Raw genomic sequence first — 16855 nt, forward strand, 5'->3', positions numbered from 1 at the left:
CCCGGGCAGAGGACACCTCACCCGTTTCGGTGCCCATCAAGGCAAATCTTTACAGAACCTTCCCAGCAGCACCGCCCCGCGTCGGGACCGCGGAGAAGGCGGCGGGGGAGCGCTGCGCAGCGCCCCGCGGAGGCCGAGGCCTCCCTCACGGGGACGAGCATTGCAGAGCGGGGGAGGGGCGCGGGGGGGGCGCGTAAAAGAAAGCGAAATAAGGGCGGGAGCCGGTTTCCGTGGGTGCGGCAGGGGAGCTGCGCTCCGCCCGGGCAGCCGCCGGCCAGGCGCAGGCCCCGCTCTGGGTGAAGCGGCGCCCCCCGGGCGCTGCCCGCTGCCAGCGCTGCCCTACCCCGGGGCGGGGCGGGGCGGGGCCGGCCGCGCGCCGCAGCGCCCCCTCCGCCATTTCCCGTTGGGCGCCGGCGGCCGGTGCGTCTCCCTCGGACCGACAGGGCAGCCATGGGGGTCCGGCGCGGAGCGGAGCCCGCGGGCATGCCGCCTGTTGCGAGGTACGGCTGGGGCGGCGGCGTCACCCCGCTTCGCCTTGGCGGGTCGGGGTGCCCGTCTGCGGCGTGGGGCGTTGGAGCTGTTGCGTTACGGCCGCCGGAGCGAGGGCTGGGCCGGCCCCTGACGGCGCCAGGCCCGGGCCGGCGGCGCCGCCGCGGTGCGCTCCCGCCGCTCCCTCGGGGAGGGGAGGCGCCGGCGGGCGGCGGCTCCTGGAGGACGGTCTCCTATCGCCGTTGGCGCTTGTCGGGCGCGTTGTGGAGGCCGTTGTCGGCCGGATTCCGCGTCCCCGCAGCGCGTTGTGGCGCAAACCCGACCGAACCGCAGATGGAAACAGCGGGTTGTTGGGATCGCCCCGCCGGCAGTGTCACCCAGTGCAAAACTGACCCTAGCGACACTCGGTGAGGTGCGTTTGTAGCAGGTTTTGGTGGCAGGTAATCGTGTAGCTCAAGGCCAGAAATCTGTAAGGGAAAACACAGCGGTGAACTGAGAGAGCCGCTTGCCGCAGACGGTGTCGCGTCGTGCGCCCCCCGCCCCCCCGGAGCGGCAGGGGCAGCGCGGGGCTGTGCTGGGTGTGATGCTGCCCGTCCCACGGTGGTTCCTCCGCGCACGGCCTGGGCTGCCGGGCAGGAGCACTGCTGGCAGCGTGGGAAATGGGCTTCTGGTTAACAGACTTGGGTCATTAGGGTTAATTGAGTTCGGTCTCCGTACAAGCGACTTACCCCTGCAAGGCCCATAGCGTTACAAGTTGATCCATACACTGTGTTACCCGCGTCGGTTTGGAACATTCTTCTGCTGACTTCTGTGCCTGAAACATTTCCTGTGGTGTCTTGTCTCTCTGTCGATGTTCTGATAACTAGATTTCTATAAATAAATCCACCACCTGCTTGTTTGAAAGAACAGGGTGTGTTTTCTGCTTTACTGATGCGGAGCTTTTCTGAAATACAAGCTGGTGACTTCCAAAACTTCAAAGGCTGCTTTTTTCTGATGAGAAGCAAACGCAAAACAACCCAATCTGAACTCCAGTTAAAAATGGGCTGCTACCGAAGACTATGAGGAAGGATGAAGCTGAGTTTTGAAAGTGCTGGGGGCTTCACACAGCTCCCAGGGGAGTTACTGTGAGCCCAGGCTGATAAGGTGAGTGGGGGCTGGACTCACTAGGATTTGTATGACGTCTTTCCAGGAATTGCTGAAGCTCTGAAGAGGGCGAGTAACAAAAGCTAATCAGAATTCTGACAGAAATAGTTTTCCCCTGGAATTTCCCCCGGAGCTTCACTGGCATTGATAGATCTGCAGAACACATCCGGATTTAGACAACTGTGCAAACTCTGAGATGAACCTGTTTTGTCATGGTTTTCTTACATATTCTAAGGTGCTAAATACATAACTTGGCTTTGAATATGCATCATGTAACACATATGTGGTGTTCAGCCTACAGAGTCACACATGAGCCACTTCAGATTCCAAGAGTGGCATAGTTCTTATTCGTGACAGCATGTACAGGCAGGGATCGAAAGTATGCAAGTAACTGTATTGCCTAATAGTACATATGGAGTGCTTTGAACATGTCTTGTAACTAATTGCAAGGATGAAGGCATAAAAGAAATATTTTGCTAAGTGAATTCAGGATCCTCAAAGTTTTCCCTGTAAGAGAAAATTTGGAACAACCTGAAAAATCAGATCCTGCAGGTGTAACTTTGAAGTGACTGTGAAAGTAACATTGTTCTCTGTCACTTCTGAACAGAGCTGGTAACCTTGTTGAGTAGAAAGATACCTTTTTTTTTCCCCTGCTTGTGTAATCTGTAAGTTTGAGCTGAATGAGAAAGTCAAATTATTTTGTCACATTTGCCAGCACCAAAACTACATGGACTTGATAGATATGTGTGATTTCATTGCTTTCTAGTCTGCTGATAGCAGCGATGACCTTAAAGATTTTGTAATTAGTAAATCTTATCTTGGAAGACCAGTATTTTATATGCCCTAAATATTCCTCATGCTTGAATGAATCAATAAAATGAACCAAACTGAAATGAGAAGAACATTCTCTTTGTCTGTGGAATGATTATAAGTTGCACTGATACAGGTTCTCAACTTTTATCCAATAACTTCATATAGTTTGAGCAGAGGAAGATTGGCATCTCAGATAGGTTTGAGGTTTTTTTTTAAATTCATCTGTTTTTACTGTGTTAAGTTTGACCATAGCACACTTTGTCATGATTTTAATTTTTAAGCTGTTTGTTTTGCAGAGAAAATAATTTACATTGTATTTTAAAATCACTTAAAATTAAAAAACAATTTATTGGCATTAAACCTGAGTAGAAGATTCCTTGGAAATAGTTATACCCTTGCCTAGCTGTCTGTAGATGCATAGATTTTTCTTAGTGTTATGCCTATAATTCAAAACCAGATCCTGCAAATATTAATGCTATGAGGATAATAAGTAAAGTAAAATAATAACGTGGAGGAGAGGGAATATTTTAATAGGCCTTATGTATTAAAAAATTGTAATATAAACCTCATAACTTCTTTATAATTAATAATTCTATAATTGGGGTTTTTTTCCTAACCTTCCTCTTGATCTACCCTCTTTTTGGAAACATTTTTTACAACAGTGGTGAGTTCTTGTAATATTTCAAATAAAGCCAAGCAATGTTTATTTTCATTGTATTTAATAAGTTGGTGTGAATGGTGTAGAATTTTCAGGGACTACCTTCATGCAAAAGTAATACAAATAAACACAGAAAGCGTTGTATGGTTATTTGAAATGTTAAGAACCCTTTCCATGAGAAAAATGGAAAGTGCTATTGTAATAAAATTGCCTGTCTAATCTGACGATCCTTGCCCCACCCCACCCCTGATAACAGTAACTGTTTCAGTACCATTGCCTCCCCAAAAACACTGAAGAGGTTAAAATAACTCTTTGTACATAGACCTCGTTTTACTTGCAAGTAATGTACTAAGATGATTTGCTGAATGTGATTTTAAAATTATTATTATTTATTTGCAGGTGCAGATGCAAAATGTTGATTTTATCATCAGTAGTTTATATTTCTTAATCACTGTGGAAACACTGATGGATGTACCAATGCATTTTTATCAGCTTGGTAAGTAGCCTGTACCTTTTATATTGCAAGAGCTAATTTTTCACTAACACTCCTCCTGGGTTACTGAAGTAAGATACCATCATCTTATTACAGAACTCTGCCTGGAGTAATTCACAGATTCAGGAATCTAGGGTATTATATTCTACATACTCCATTCTATACATAAACCATGATCTTCCTGTAAGAAAGAAATGCTTTGAAACAGCATACTGCATTCTGTCTCTCTAAATGTCCAGTGAACTCTTAGTTGGATGTGTTGGCTTTTATTTTTTTTATAATTCTGATTATTTTTTTTTCAGGACTTCTTAGTTTCTGGATTAGCAGGCGCAACAAACATAGTTTGTTGGCTGAGTAGTAGTTGTAGTGACAACTTGTTTTGATAAGGTCATTTAATTCTCTAAAAAAGATAAGACAGCAAAGAAGATTCCCCATTCAGTTTACAGACTGTCTTTATTTCTCCAGTCTTGATTTTCCCAGTTATTTTGTCTAAGATAATTTTTTTCCTTGTCTGTGCCTCTCACGTGAGAGTGCAAGGTACAAAATTTTGCAGCTCTCCAGCTATCTTTGCTAAACACGTTTGTTGAAACAAAGTTCTGAGGCAGTTTGAACTCTAGATGAAAGGAATTTGGAGAGGCATTTGAAAATCACAAATATAGACAGAACAAAAAAACATTAATGTCAACAGGAAATATATCAGCAAGACATCTGACACGTGAGGTGGGTGGCATAAGAGATAATGGCAAAAGACTGCATCCCCTAATCCGAAGGGTTTGCTCCAAGGAAGCATGTCATTACTGGAGTCTGTGCACTGACACTGTTTCTGTGATGGGAATACCCTTTAACGTGCTAAGGGCCGTGTGTGTATTGGGAGAAGGGAAAATTCCTGCCACAGACAATTACAAATGTGAGCTTGCGTTCAGTTGAGCAATAACTGTTAAAAGTATCGCTTTGTTGTTCATATTCACCGGATGGTTTTTCCAGATAGGTGATCTGTTACAAGTTATTTGTTCTACTTGTAACTGCACTTCTCTAAGGGGTTGTTTATTATTCAGTCGTAACATAGAAGGACAAGTGCAAAAGGAGGATGTGCAAGAGAGGATGTCTGTGGTTTGAATGGCAAAATGAAGCTTGAGAAAGATGAATTTTCTGTCTTGTGGAAATATAAATTTGCTGCATGTGCAAAACCCAAGTGAGCTGCTTAATCTCTTTGCATCTAATTTCAGAAGGGATGCTGGGAGCATAGTTTAATATTTGTGAGCCAGAGTTATAAGAGATACTTGGCTAAATATCCATCCCAAATGATTTCAGCAAACTTGGGTGCCCAAGTGTAATTGTGTGCACTTCTGTGTGTGCGCACTGCTAATTAAAGAGCAATTTTTAAGGCACTTCTCTGCAGCCATAAAGATTCTGTGCAGATATCTCTTTAATTAATTGAGTAGAAGATTTTTCCTTTTCCAGTGCTGTCTGCAAAAGCAGACAAGGATCATAAGTAATTGCATTAATCCATTAGGAAATTCTCCAAGTGTGTCTGGGACAGGACAGTCCCCACTGACTCACTACTATTCTGAATTCCCTCTGCTTTACCAGGAATATGTATTCTATACTATGTTTTACATAGTCGGGGGTTGGACCAGATGACCTCCAGAGGTCCCTTTCAACCTCAGCTGTTCTGTGAGGGTCCTGTCCTATCCATTATTTTTAAATCTCCATAAGGATTGTTTTAATTTTTTATGAGGTATGTCCCAGATTTCTTTGTCTTTTCACAGTCATTCTTAGTGATATATCTTGTTGAGACATCAGGCAGTTCTGTTACCTTATTTGTCATAGCGTGGCACTTGAGAACCTCAGTTGTGGACCAGAGTGCTACTGTGTTAGTTGCTGTACAAATGTAAAGTCAAAGACCTGTGTCATGCTACGGAAGTTATCATTCTAAGTGAGATGAGGAGAATAAAACAAAATCTTAAGGCAGTAGTAATCAACACAGTTCAACAGAGGTAGCAGGCCAGCAGTGTTTTGGGTATTGTCATATTTCAGGGTAGAAGGTTTAGGTGTCAAGACAAAACGAGTTCATGGAGAACAGTTTTAGGGAAAATACTGAAGTAATTTTGCAGATATTTCCATGGAGTTTGTCTAAAGCATGAGGAAAAAAATATGCATGTCTGAAATTAAACTAAACTTCTTTGGCCAACTGAATATGGGAGTCAGCATTTCCTCAGCAGGACAGACCACAAAATGCCTTTGAAATGAGGACAGGAAGTTTGTATTTGTTGCAGTCAGAAAGCAGAAGGGAGATGAAGGATCTTGAAGAAAAGCAGAAGGGTCAGAAAAAAGAATTTCAGGAATGTTATTGATGCCCCATGCTGAAAAGATTAATGATGCAAGACTGGGTTGGTTAAGCAAAAGAATTCTGGGTACAATGGGAATCTGGATGACAGTCTCTTAATGAAGGTTATGCAAGAAGATGTGGGGACCTCTAGAACATCAGGATCTGCAAGAAGGCTGGGTTCCAGAAATTACTTGGACAGTAGGCCCGACTGACAGGCTGAATATGGCCTTAACCATACCCTGTAACAGAAGTGTTGCAGTACCTGTTGTTCTGTTTTCTTTTCTTTTGCAAGCAGGGAATAGAATGCTGTAAGCACTCACAGGGAAATGTTACAGAAACAGGACACAAAATAGACAGGGAGTTACTAAACAGAGCCTGAAATGGGGAGTTACAGGAGTTAGCTGACTGAAGACAATGAGTAATACACCAACAGCTATAGCCTTGAGGACTCCCCACATTTAGCAAAGAAGGACATCTGTGAAGATCAGTAATGTACTTCAAGCAGTAATAGTATATATTCCCAAACCAGTTTTAAGTTTCTTGTTGTGACTTAAAGTGGTGTTTAATAGACAGTGAGCTACCTGAAATAGTCAGAATCCTCTAAGACAATAGTTGCTAAGAACACCTAAAGTACGTTTTTTCACACGGGGTCTCGAACCTCATCTGGCAGGGATCGGCATAAGCCTGCACCACAGTGTAGTTATCAAAGAACTAGCCCCTGGAAGCGTCGGATTAATGACAGAGGCTGGAAGGGGACATCCCATACTCTGGGGAAGGAGGGAAGGGTAGAGGAAAGTAGGAAGATGATGTGAAAGGAAGAAACAGTTCCACTGAGGGAACACTGAGTATTGTCTCTAATTGTTGCAGATTAATATTGCTAATAGTCAGATATTGTAGACATACAAATGCATTAATACATAGTTTCATTTTCCAGTGTACATCATCGTTCTGTCTGCAGCTTGTTGCAGCTTGTCTGGTAAGAGTTTTTATTGTCTTTCAAATGCTTCTCCTAACACAGCTCAAAATACTTGCATATTCTCACCAAGCATCATTTTAAAACTTCATGCTGTTTCAAGAACTTAATTGAAATATGATACGGGAGGACAGTCCTTTGCATTGTTGTTTCTATTGTGCTTGAACTCTGCTCTGTGGTTGCTTTATTTTGAGGCAAGTATTAGGCTGCTCTAATTGGGTTTACTTATTAGAACTGTTGCAATCTCACGTTTGTTTGCCATTCGTATTAGCGGGTTTTTTGTTCTTGATTGTGGGTTGTGTGTTGTTTTTGGTTTTTTTTTTTTACCTTTCTAGAAAGATTTCTGGGAGGGCCACCTCACAACCTACAAATGGAATCATCCAATTTTCAGCATATTTTGTCCTGGCAGGCAAAAAGTGATCCAGCTCTTCCAACATACTATCGTGTGCTGTATACTGACCGCAGGCAAGTCTTATAGATACAAGCTTCACTTCTAATGTTTAATGACTCAAAATACTGGGGGTTTCTTGGTTTAGAATCATAGAATGGTTTGGGTTGGAAGGAACTTCAGTGATCATCTAGACCCAACCCCCTGCCATAGACATGGGCACCTTCTACTAGACCAGGTTGCTGAAAGCGCCATCCAGCCTGGCCTTGAACACCTCCAGGGACGGGGCATCACAGCTTCTCTGGGCAACCTGTGCCAGTGCCTCACCACCCTCACAGTAAAGAATTTCTTCCTAATACTTAATCTAAATCTATCCTATTTCAGCTTAAAGCTCTTGTCCTGTCACTACAGACCCTGGTAAAAAGTCCCTCTCCAGCTTTCCTGTAGGCCCCCTTTAGGCACTGGAAGGCTGCTGTAAGGTCTCTCTGGAGTCTTCTCTTCTCTGGGCTGGACAACCCCGACCCTCTGAGCCTCTCTGTAGGAGAGGTGCTCCAGCCCTCTGATCATCTTTGTGGCCCTCTGTGGCGTATGAAGGTACGGACCCTAAGTCAGTGAAGAAGTGAGATTGTTTTTGCATACATAAGTGTTAGTTACATACAAACACTTATCTACCCAGGTTCTGCCCTGGAATGTGCCTGCATGCAGCAAGCACCTGGGAGTTTGTCTATGTGTAGCAAAGCAGTTGTTTGTTGTGAGCTGTTCACGCACTTGCGATTTCACTGCCTAATGTGGCCACTTACCTGTACACTAACAGCTTTGTCAATTCAGCCTTGCTTCTCTACAAGGTCAACTTATTTTAGTACCCTACAGCCCTCCTCTGGACTTGCTCCAACAGATCCATGTCCTTCCTATGTTGAGGGCCACAGAGCTGAATACAGTACTCCAGGTGGGGTCTCATGAGAACAAAGTAGAGGGGGAGAATCACCTCCTTCGACCTGCTTTGTCTGTTTTTCCACTCGGAAATGTCTCCCTCTGTGCTTTCTTTTATCAGAGAATCCAGATTATTTTGATCTTTGTTTTTAACTTGGTTTGATTTACAGGAACTGGAAGATTGCTAAACAGTGTTCAGATATTACGCAACTCTCCTGTAATCTGACAGATGATTTTAAAGAGACTTTTACTCAGTATTCTGCATTGGTTGAGAGCATCATAGGAACTGAAGTTTTCAATTCTTCTCTACTTCATTTTGCGCCACTTACTGATAGTAAGTTCTCTGTCTGCATTTGCTCATTTTAGTAGTTCATTTGTAGCTGATGTATAAATGATATTCTGCTAGCTTTATAGTAAGACACTCCAAACTAACTTGATCAGTAGCTTAACACTTTAAGACAATATGAATTTGTATATAATCTGTCATGTGTCAGTTACAAGACCTAGAATATATAGATAGCTTTCTAAAATTAATGGCTACAATAATTATGATAAATGGACAAGGCTCTGGTTTTGAAATCATATGTATATATATAAAATATACAGGAAATAGCATTGTGTCAAGCATTGACAAGCACAAAATAATCTCTGATGTGCACAAGGTACATAAAGAAAAAACATATTGCTTTTATGACTTCAGTTAATCAGTGTTAAGAGTTAAAGAAGTCCTATGTCTGCACTAGGTCTAGGGGAAGAGATTTACTTGTTTGTTCATCAGCCTGCTCTTTTCCCTTTCCTTCTGAAAGAAGATGCTTATTAGCTGCAACATACTCTAATGCTAGAGGTGGCTTCATCCTTAGTTCTGCTTAATACTCAGTTTTGAAGTAACAGAGACCAAGACTGAGGAACAACTGGAGGACTGTGGAGGAGAAACAGGTCATGTTACCTCTGAATTCAGCGCAGAGGTAGCTGCTGCTGTGTTCACTTATACTCTCAGACATGATGAAAAATTGGAAGAGATGGGGAGAATAGCCACAAGGATAACTGAAGAATATGAGAACATCCATCTGAGGTGGAGGCCTTCAGTCTTTCAGACTTATTTTAATAAACAGAAGGATAAGAAGATGCATTGACCACTAGTTAATGTGATGGCAGGCTTCTTCAGTCTTGTAAACACAGCATAACAGCATGCCCTGACTGGAAGCTGAAGCTCGATAAATTTTAGCAAGGAACAAGAGGCATGTTTTGAATTGACTGCTGGAACAAGCTGTCAGGTGCTCTGAATGATTGTCCATCACTGGCAACTTGTAACTTGAAATTGGATGTTTTGCTAGTAGTTCTCTAGTTTAAACCATAATCAGTTGAGTGAAGTGTTGTTTTCCAGGGTACAGGACTTAGATGAACCCTATAGTTTCTTGTTTTACTGTGCCTGAATATCAAAGAATAAATATTCTGAGATATTTTCCTACTGGGTGTAGTTGATATCAAATACCTACAGTGGAATCTCACTCCTGTTGACAAATGGATTTAAGCAAAGACAGAAAAGCTTCATAACAGAGTCAGGAGAACAACCACATTTGACTGTAACCAGATTTAAGCTAATATTTGTTTGTAACTTAAAAGATGAGAAAGGAGTAGGTGTGCAACCATTTCACTAGGACATGCTTTCCTGTTTGAGAGTAGATGAAGGCTCACATTTGTTCTAAGTATAGAAACTTTTTTTACTATTTTCTACTCTGTATCAGGAACAGAAGTAGATAGCAAATGTGTATTGCTTCTTTGAATTTTGCAGAGGTTGGCAAACCAGTGTCCACCTTGATCAAAATGTTCGCGCTTCTGGAAAAGACAAAAGTGAAATGCAAACTCTAAATTTTCATGGGTTTTTTCCCCCCCACATACTATGCAGCAATGGAGGATTATGTGGATAGTTTGTTTTCACACCATTTTCTAGCATTCCTACTTCTTTCCTGTGTTGGAGGAAAGAATATCTTAGGCTTGATTCACTATAGAAGTTCCTCTGATCTTGCTGGATGTGTAGTTTTGGAGAGAGGAGGCAATTAGTGTGCATAGCTCTTCCAACATATACATGTTCTGAGGATCTAAGCCTGAGAGATTGCTCTGAACTCAGTGGAAGTCTCACAGAAGTATAACTATGTTTTGCTAGGTCCTCTATCGCACTGTCAGTAAGTCTTGAAGCTCAGCTGTCAAGTTTAGACCTGTAGCCTTCCTTGCAACCAGTGTGAATATGTGCAGGGCTATATACCACTGAACTTTACAAAGATTCCTTCCAGACAGTGACTAGAAGATGGTGATGAGCAAGAAAGTAATCAGTTTTTCCTATACATTAACTTCCACTTTCCTCTCAAATAGATAAAAAGCTCACATATCTGTGGATCCAAAGCAAAGCCTCTGTCACCTTTCATCTTCTTCCCTCACCTTCCCTGCTTTCTGTTTTTAAAATCTAGTCATGCGGGAAAAGATCGTTTTACTAGGGAACTTAAATATTGCAAGGCCTTGTGGCTTTACAACAGTGACATACTTTGGAATCTTAGTCAGGTATATAGCTGTCAGGGAAACAGAATTGGTACTGAATACATAATGTATATTTTTTCCAACTTTTTTTAAATCTTTTTTTTCAATAGCATTCCTGGGACCACCAGAAATTAATATCAGTTCCTGTCTCAACTGCATAAATGTTACCATAAAGCTGCCAACCTCTTACTACAGAGAAAATGAAAAGCTCCTGTCTTTAATTGATATATATAAAAGCCTTTATTATGTTATAACACTAAAAACACCTGATGGAGAGCATAAGGTAAAGAACTTTTTAGTTTATTAGTGCTTTAGGGGAGAAATACAGAAAGCATAAAATGGCTCTGATGGTTAGCAGATTCACAGAAGAAAATATGTGAATGGAAGATACTTAGAAGAAAACAAAGAGAATGGCCAATGTAATCTTAGCTTACTTTTACTGCAGAGTAACAGGCCTAGAAGAAAAATACTAGTTGTCCCATATCCTTACCTGAAGTAAAGCATGGGGCACTGGCTCAAGTGATTATCCTCTGGGAGGACAAGGGAAAGACAGTTTAGCAGGAACTGCTAGCAGGTGTGTGCGCTGGAAGTTTTAAACAGCAGGTCAGACGGGTACCTGTTGGGGATTTAACCAGAGTAACTCATTCTGCTGGCAGTCACAGAAGGACCTCAGCTTGCCTGCTGTGGATATTTTTCCCCTGATTTCTGAATCGGAATATCACTTGCAGTTTCAAATCTGTAGAATCTGTGTGAGGCTACTTCAAGGGGACATACTGTGATCAACAGTTGGAGAGAGCAGACAATTTATCTTTCATAACACAATATTTCACAAACAGGCATAAGGTAGGCATCTTGATATCAGCTAGAACTAGATATGAAGCAGCTGTCTAGGTAAACTGCTGAGTTACTGTGCCAGTTTTTGCGGTTTTGCATGCTACTGCATTTCTCTGAAATAGCTATAACATTTTATCAGCGGCTGGGGATCTCTTTTTAGGCAAATAGCTAACTTTAAAACATTGTCTTTTATGGCAGAGGCCGCAGGAGGAAACCACTGAAGAAATTTTTAATACTGTCATTGAAGAATTGTATCCAAATAGAAATTACTGTGTGTCTGTTATGATCACTGCATCTATAAACAAACATTCCATCCCATCAGCCTGGAAATGTGTAACTGCGGACTCTGTAGCTGAACCAGGTAACTGTGCTGTGGTGCAACAATGGATCATCTGACTTGATTATGTGCAAGTGGAGTTTTTTTATCTAGGAACATTTGCAAGTCAGTCCTAAAAATAGTAAGAGAAAAAGTACCTTCTGTGTGATAAATGTTGTGGGGATTTATGTGAAATATAAAAACCCATCCACTTTGGGCTATAAATCTATGTTATTCCTGTGAGCCATATAAATCTCCACTAACTGCATATATAGTTATCAAAGATGGTGTAATTTCTTCTTTATTTCCTGAATCTAATTTGAGATCTGGTCTTGTTTTGACTTTGGACCAGATGACCTCCAGAGGTCCCTACTAGCCAAGATTATTCTGTGATTCTAAATAGCTATTCTGAATGTGAAATATGAAATGTGGTCATTGGAAACTTCATTCATGTATGTTTATTTGGCCGGGTTTTTTTCAGTTGCAGATTATCATACAGCTGCAGTCGCAGGTGCTATGTGTGTTTCACTGATGTTAGCTGGTGTCCTGAAGTGTTTGCATGCAGGAGGCTATATTCTTCAAACACAAGCACTTCCACGTGCCTTGGTATGTAATAATTCTCATATTTAAGCTTCCTGCTTGGAAGGAGGAAGTTTACTATCTGAAATTTCTAACCTGTGCGTTAGGTACAAGTTATGCAAGTACATATGTTTTAACTTGCAGTTTACTTATGTCAAAGATAGTCTATAGGCTGCTAAATCTTGTCTGTTCTGTGGAACAGTCTTTTCAAAACCATTTCTTGCTAGTTCTGTGACAAGTTACTAACAGAGATAGAGATGTGATCATCCCACCTTACTCAGTGGTTGTCAGGCTGTACCTGGAATGTAGTGTCCAGTTCTCATCCCCACAGCCCAAGAAAGATGTGGACAGACTGGAGAGGGTCCAGAGAAGGGCCAGGAAGATGAGCAAAAGGCTGGAGAACCTGGCCTGTGAGGAAGGACTGAAGGAGTTAGGTCTTTTCTCCCTGGAGAAGAGAAGGCTCAGGGGGTACTTCATTACAGTATTCCAGTACTTAAAAGCAGCTACAAACAGGACAGAAGCTCTCAAAACAAGGGACAATGGGCACAAGGTGCACCATGAGAGGTTTCATCTTGATATAAGAAAGAGATTTTTTTGCAGTGAGAACAACCAATCACTGGAACAACCTCCCCAGGGCTGTGGTAGAGTCCCCATCACTGGAGGTTTTCAATATGCAGTTGGACAGGGTGCTAGCTGATATCATCTAGGCTCCCTCTCCATGAAAGACTGGACCATAAATGGTCTTTCAAGTTTCTTTCCAGCCTGGGCTGTTCTATGATTCTGTGAAGTTAGAGGGGGTAAGCAGTAGCGAAGGGGAGAAGTTTCCCGCAAAGTAACTTTTAAATTGATTCTTTATGGTACACAGAAGCAGGCTAGGTCCTACAGCAGAGCACCCAGGGTAAGACAGTTAACCTCTTGCCCTTTGAAAATTACCTTATATGTAAATCCTTCTTGCAGCAGACAAATTTCTCCTACTCTCTGAGCTAGGGCAATAACTCCAAAACAAAAGGCCTACTCCAGTTCTTAGGTGAAGTACATAGGGAAAAGACCTGTTCTCCACCGAGAAGGACACTCTGAAAACATTCAGGAGCAATGTGTATCCATTGCTCCTTAGCAAAGCAGTTTCTGGCACATTTTGCCTCTGTTACTTGATCCTACAGCATTGTACTCTAAGAACAAAACCAATTACCCCTATAATATTTTTCCATTTATCACACCAAAAATCAGAGCATTCCCTGAAGATTTGAGGGTAGTTTAGCCAGGTCCCTGATTGCTGGAGTTTAAAGAAATTTTGAGAGATTCTACAACTGAAAGCAAGTATCTTAAACTTGCCTTCAAGGTCTTTTCTTTATGATGTTTCCATAGGAAAGTAAGCTGAAAAGACAAAAGGTAGCTTTAAGGCCTAGTTGGGTATGGGCATATTTTTTCTGTAGTGATACATAAAAATGGCCTGGAGCTGGAAGTTTTGGTCTCATTATCGCCAAAAGATGGGACAGTTATTTAGGCACATCTGGAGAAGAGTGACTGTTAGTGCTCCAAGACTTTCTTTTCTTTTTTTTTTTTTTTCTTAAAGCTATGCAAAGGAGTCAAGAACAGCATATGAGAAGTGCTAAAAGTAAAAAGTTCAGCAGTCTGGTAAAAGCAAGATCTGAATGGTTGTTGGAAATGATCTCACATACAGTAAATGAGAGCTTACTCTCAATTCACCTCAACAAGGAGACAAAGGATCTTCAAAGGCCTTCATAGAGATGAGATACTGCTTTGAGGAAGCAGTTTCTAAAGCATATTTGTTTCTCAGGAAACCTGACTCTACTTTGTAATGTCAACAGTAGCTTCTCAGTCAAAGGAAGAATCCTGTTTACTGAAATCGGACATACCTTGCAGGTCCTCAACCTTCCAGTTTCACAGGTGTCTCATACCTGTGGTTGGGATTCACTTACATGGAGATACGTCTCTGCCAGAAAAGTATCCTAGCTGTTAGTTCCAAACTGTTACTAGCAAGTGCAGGATCCCTTCTCTGGGCAGCCTGATGTCTATCTTCCTTCTCCGGTCTCAGTAATGATTTATTACTGTACTCTGTTATAAATTGGTATTACTGAAAACGATGCCTGATAGTAGAACACTTAGTAGGAGAAAAAGGATATCCATATGCAAGTTAACTCTGCCAGAATCTAGAGCTGGCATAGTATCTTAGAAACTAACTCTTGAACCAGGCTGTCATGATCTACCTGAATATTGGAGTTGGATGAAAACAAAAAGCAAAGGAAGAGAAAAGAAACAATATAGCTCTGGAAGAAAACTTTAACCCTATTGGGTTTTCAGCATAAATATTTTACATTTTCTACAAACATATCCAGAGCAGATTGGTATCAACTTTTCCTAAGACTTTTTTCCTCATGTTTCTGTCCTTTACTATGTCATTACCTTCATATCCCTAAGACTGCTGAACATGACTTTGCCGAGTAGTGTCTAAGGTTAGTTGTTGGGGGTTTTTTGTCAGCCTTTTTCCCCAATGCTGTAAATATAGTGTAGAGTAAAGCTGAGAAAGTGACTTGCTTCCAGTGGTACATTTCTAAAGGACATTAAAATTGATCATCCTATAAGGCTTCTCTTTTGCAGGGTAACAGCAAGAGGTAATAGAGAGTTGCAAGACTCACCTCAGGTTTAAACTGTATTTCTAAAATGAGCTTTTAGTCTTAGAAAGATATCAAAAATTACAATTAAAACATTTAGTACCTGACACTGCTTGGCAGTAGTGTCATTTCTTTGAGGCTCTCCTGTGCTGTGTGCCTTGATTTATAGTGAAGGCTGTCACGTTTACAGGAACAGAGAAGAGGGAACAATCCTAGATGCCCTAAACTCTGCAGAAAAAGCATAGAAGCACAGAAGCAGCATAGAAGGATTCGTTCGTTTGGCAAGCTCATGACTGGGGGTACTTTTTTCATATTTTCTTTTGCGTGTGTGCAAATTTGGCTGATCTTTTTTTTTTGTTTTAATTCACTTTGCTCTTTTAGGTGTTCATAAGGACATTAACCTATTCACCTTGGACGTTTGAATCTGAAAAAATAGCCTCTGTAGAGATCATTTACAAAGAGATGAAGAAAAAGGCAAATGAATCTAGTGGTGGTGTCAGTGATGAAGATGACAGTGATGACAGTGAAAGCAATGCCATAAGTAATCATGACTATACAAGGCGTGATATTTTAAGTAGAGTACCTCATTTCTCTGACACGTCGAATGTATTTGTGCCGTACTCTACAGATAGTACATGTGATGACAGCAGCAGCCAGGCAAATGAAAATCCAGATGCTAACCCAGAAGATTTTGAAAACCATGAGATGGACGTTGAAGAAGACAAAGACACAAGTAGTGAGTTACTTAATCCTTTCTCTAAGGTAAATAGTAACTGTTCTTCTAGGCAAAGAGAGAGTCCTTGCTTTACCATTGACTTAAAAACTGTGCTGTTGGGAGCCTCTGAAGAGGACGTGGATAGTTCTGCAGCTCTTCTTTCTTCCCAAGAAGATGCAGTTGACTGGCAATGTGCTCGTTCTTTTGAAGCAAATCTGGATGACACAGAAAACATGCAGAAACCAAACTGTCATAATGACTCTCAGGAATGGCAAAATTCCTGTCATTCTTCCGATGAAAGTGACTCATCAGATTCAGATATGGAGCAAAACACTGAATACATAAGAAGATGATTGTGAGAACTACTATTATTTCATAACATACAGATTGATAGTGTCCAACTTTTATTTCTGGACTCAACATACTGATCTTGTCTTTTTTTTAAGCATTCCGTGAATATGTCTGAACCCTTAAAATACGTAACACTCATTTTTAATAAATAAAATCTGATCTCTCCAGGTTGTTCCAGGTATGGTTCAGGTTGGATTATCCACAGAGAAACAAAAATGACTATTCAGGTGCAGCAGAAAGAGTAGCTATTTCATTTTGCAGTTTGGTAGTGAATTTACCTTCTAGCTGTTATGAAGTAAATATTTTTTAGTAGTAGTACGGTGGCTGCTTTTTAAGTTTTTTCTTTTTTATTCAGCTCTGTGGATGGATTACTCTGAAACCTGTTTTGCTGGATGGATTGCTGTATTCAAGTCAGTTCACTGACGTCTACATTTGTGCAGAGAAAGCTGATAAGTGAAATCGTGGGGGCATAGATAAGAATACTCGGCTTATACGAGTTCTTACTGTGAATCAAGGCATTAAATATACCTTGTAATGATATTTTTTTGTAATATGACTGCATAATATATATACAAATATAGTTTTTAAATATGACATTTAAAAGTTACTGTGGTGTACAGTTTAACACTTGTGCCTCAAAAAAATTTTTTCATATCCCTGTCTGATTTTTTTTTTTACT

At 41.3% G+C, this 16855-nt stretch overlaps 1 protein-coding gene across 6 annotated transcripts; it reads left to right on the plus strand.

The window, feature by feature from the left end:
• Window positions 1-212: 212 nt before the first annotated feature.
• On the plus strand, window positions 213-16830 carry IFNAR2 (interferon alpha and beta receptor subunit 2). 6 transcript variants are annotated; one of them, XM_037376667.1, is made up of 10 exons: window positions 372-500; window positions 1445-1632; window positions 3503-3599; window positions 6860-6901; window positions 7234-7363; window positions 8387-8550; window positions 10859-11031; window positions 11781-11943; window positions 12380-12504; window positions 15492-16779. In XM_037376667.1, exons 3-10 carry the CDS (start codon window positions 3509-3511, stop codon window positions 16176-16178), a joined length of 1575 nt encoding a protein of 524 aa, XP_037232564.1. In that variant the 5' UTR covers window positions 372-500; window positions 1445-1632; window positions 3503-3508; the 3' UTR covers window positions 16179-16779. The 6 variants fall into 6 exon arrangements, with proteins under 6 accessions (XP_037232565.1, XP_037232564.1, XP_037232560.1 ...); XM_037376663.1 differs by having other exon boundaries at window positions 379-500; window positions 1399-1632; XM_037376665.1 differs by having other exon boundaries at window positions 380-500; window positions 1356-1632.
• The last annotated feature ends 25 nt before the right edge of the window (window positions 16831-16855 follow it).

The sequence above is a fragment of the Falco rusticolus genome, chromosome 2 (assembly GCF_015220075.1).
Source record: "Falco rusticolus isolate bFalRus1 chromosome 2, bFalRus1.pri, whole genome shotgun sequence".
In the NCBI taxonomy this organism is placed as follows: domain Eukaryota; kingdom Metazoa; phylum Chordata; class Aves; order Falconiformes; family Falconidae; genus Falco; species Falco rusticolus.

Excerpts from the sequence above, each read along its gene's own strand:
- IFNAR2 (XM_037376668.1), top strand. The coding sequence starts at position 3,509 with ATGCAAAATGTTGATTTTATCATCAGTAGTTTATATTTCTTAATCACT. Across the intron at positions 3,600-6,859 it reads AATGCATTTTTATCAGCTTG|TGTACATCATCGTTCTGTCT; the intron begins GTAAGTAGCCTG and ends TTCATTTTCCAG. Across the intron at positions 12,505-15,491 it reads AAGCACTTCCACGTGCCTTG|GTGTTCATAAGGACATTAAC; the intron begins GTATGTAATAAT and ends TTGCTCTTTTAG.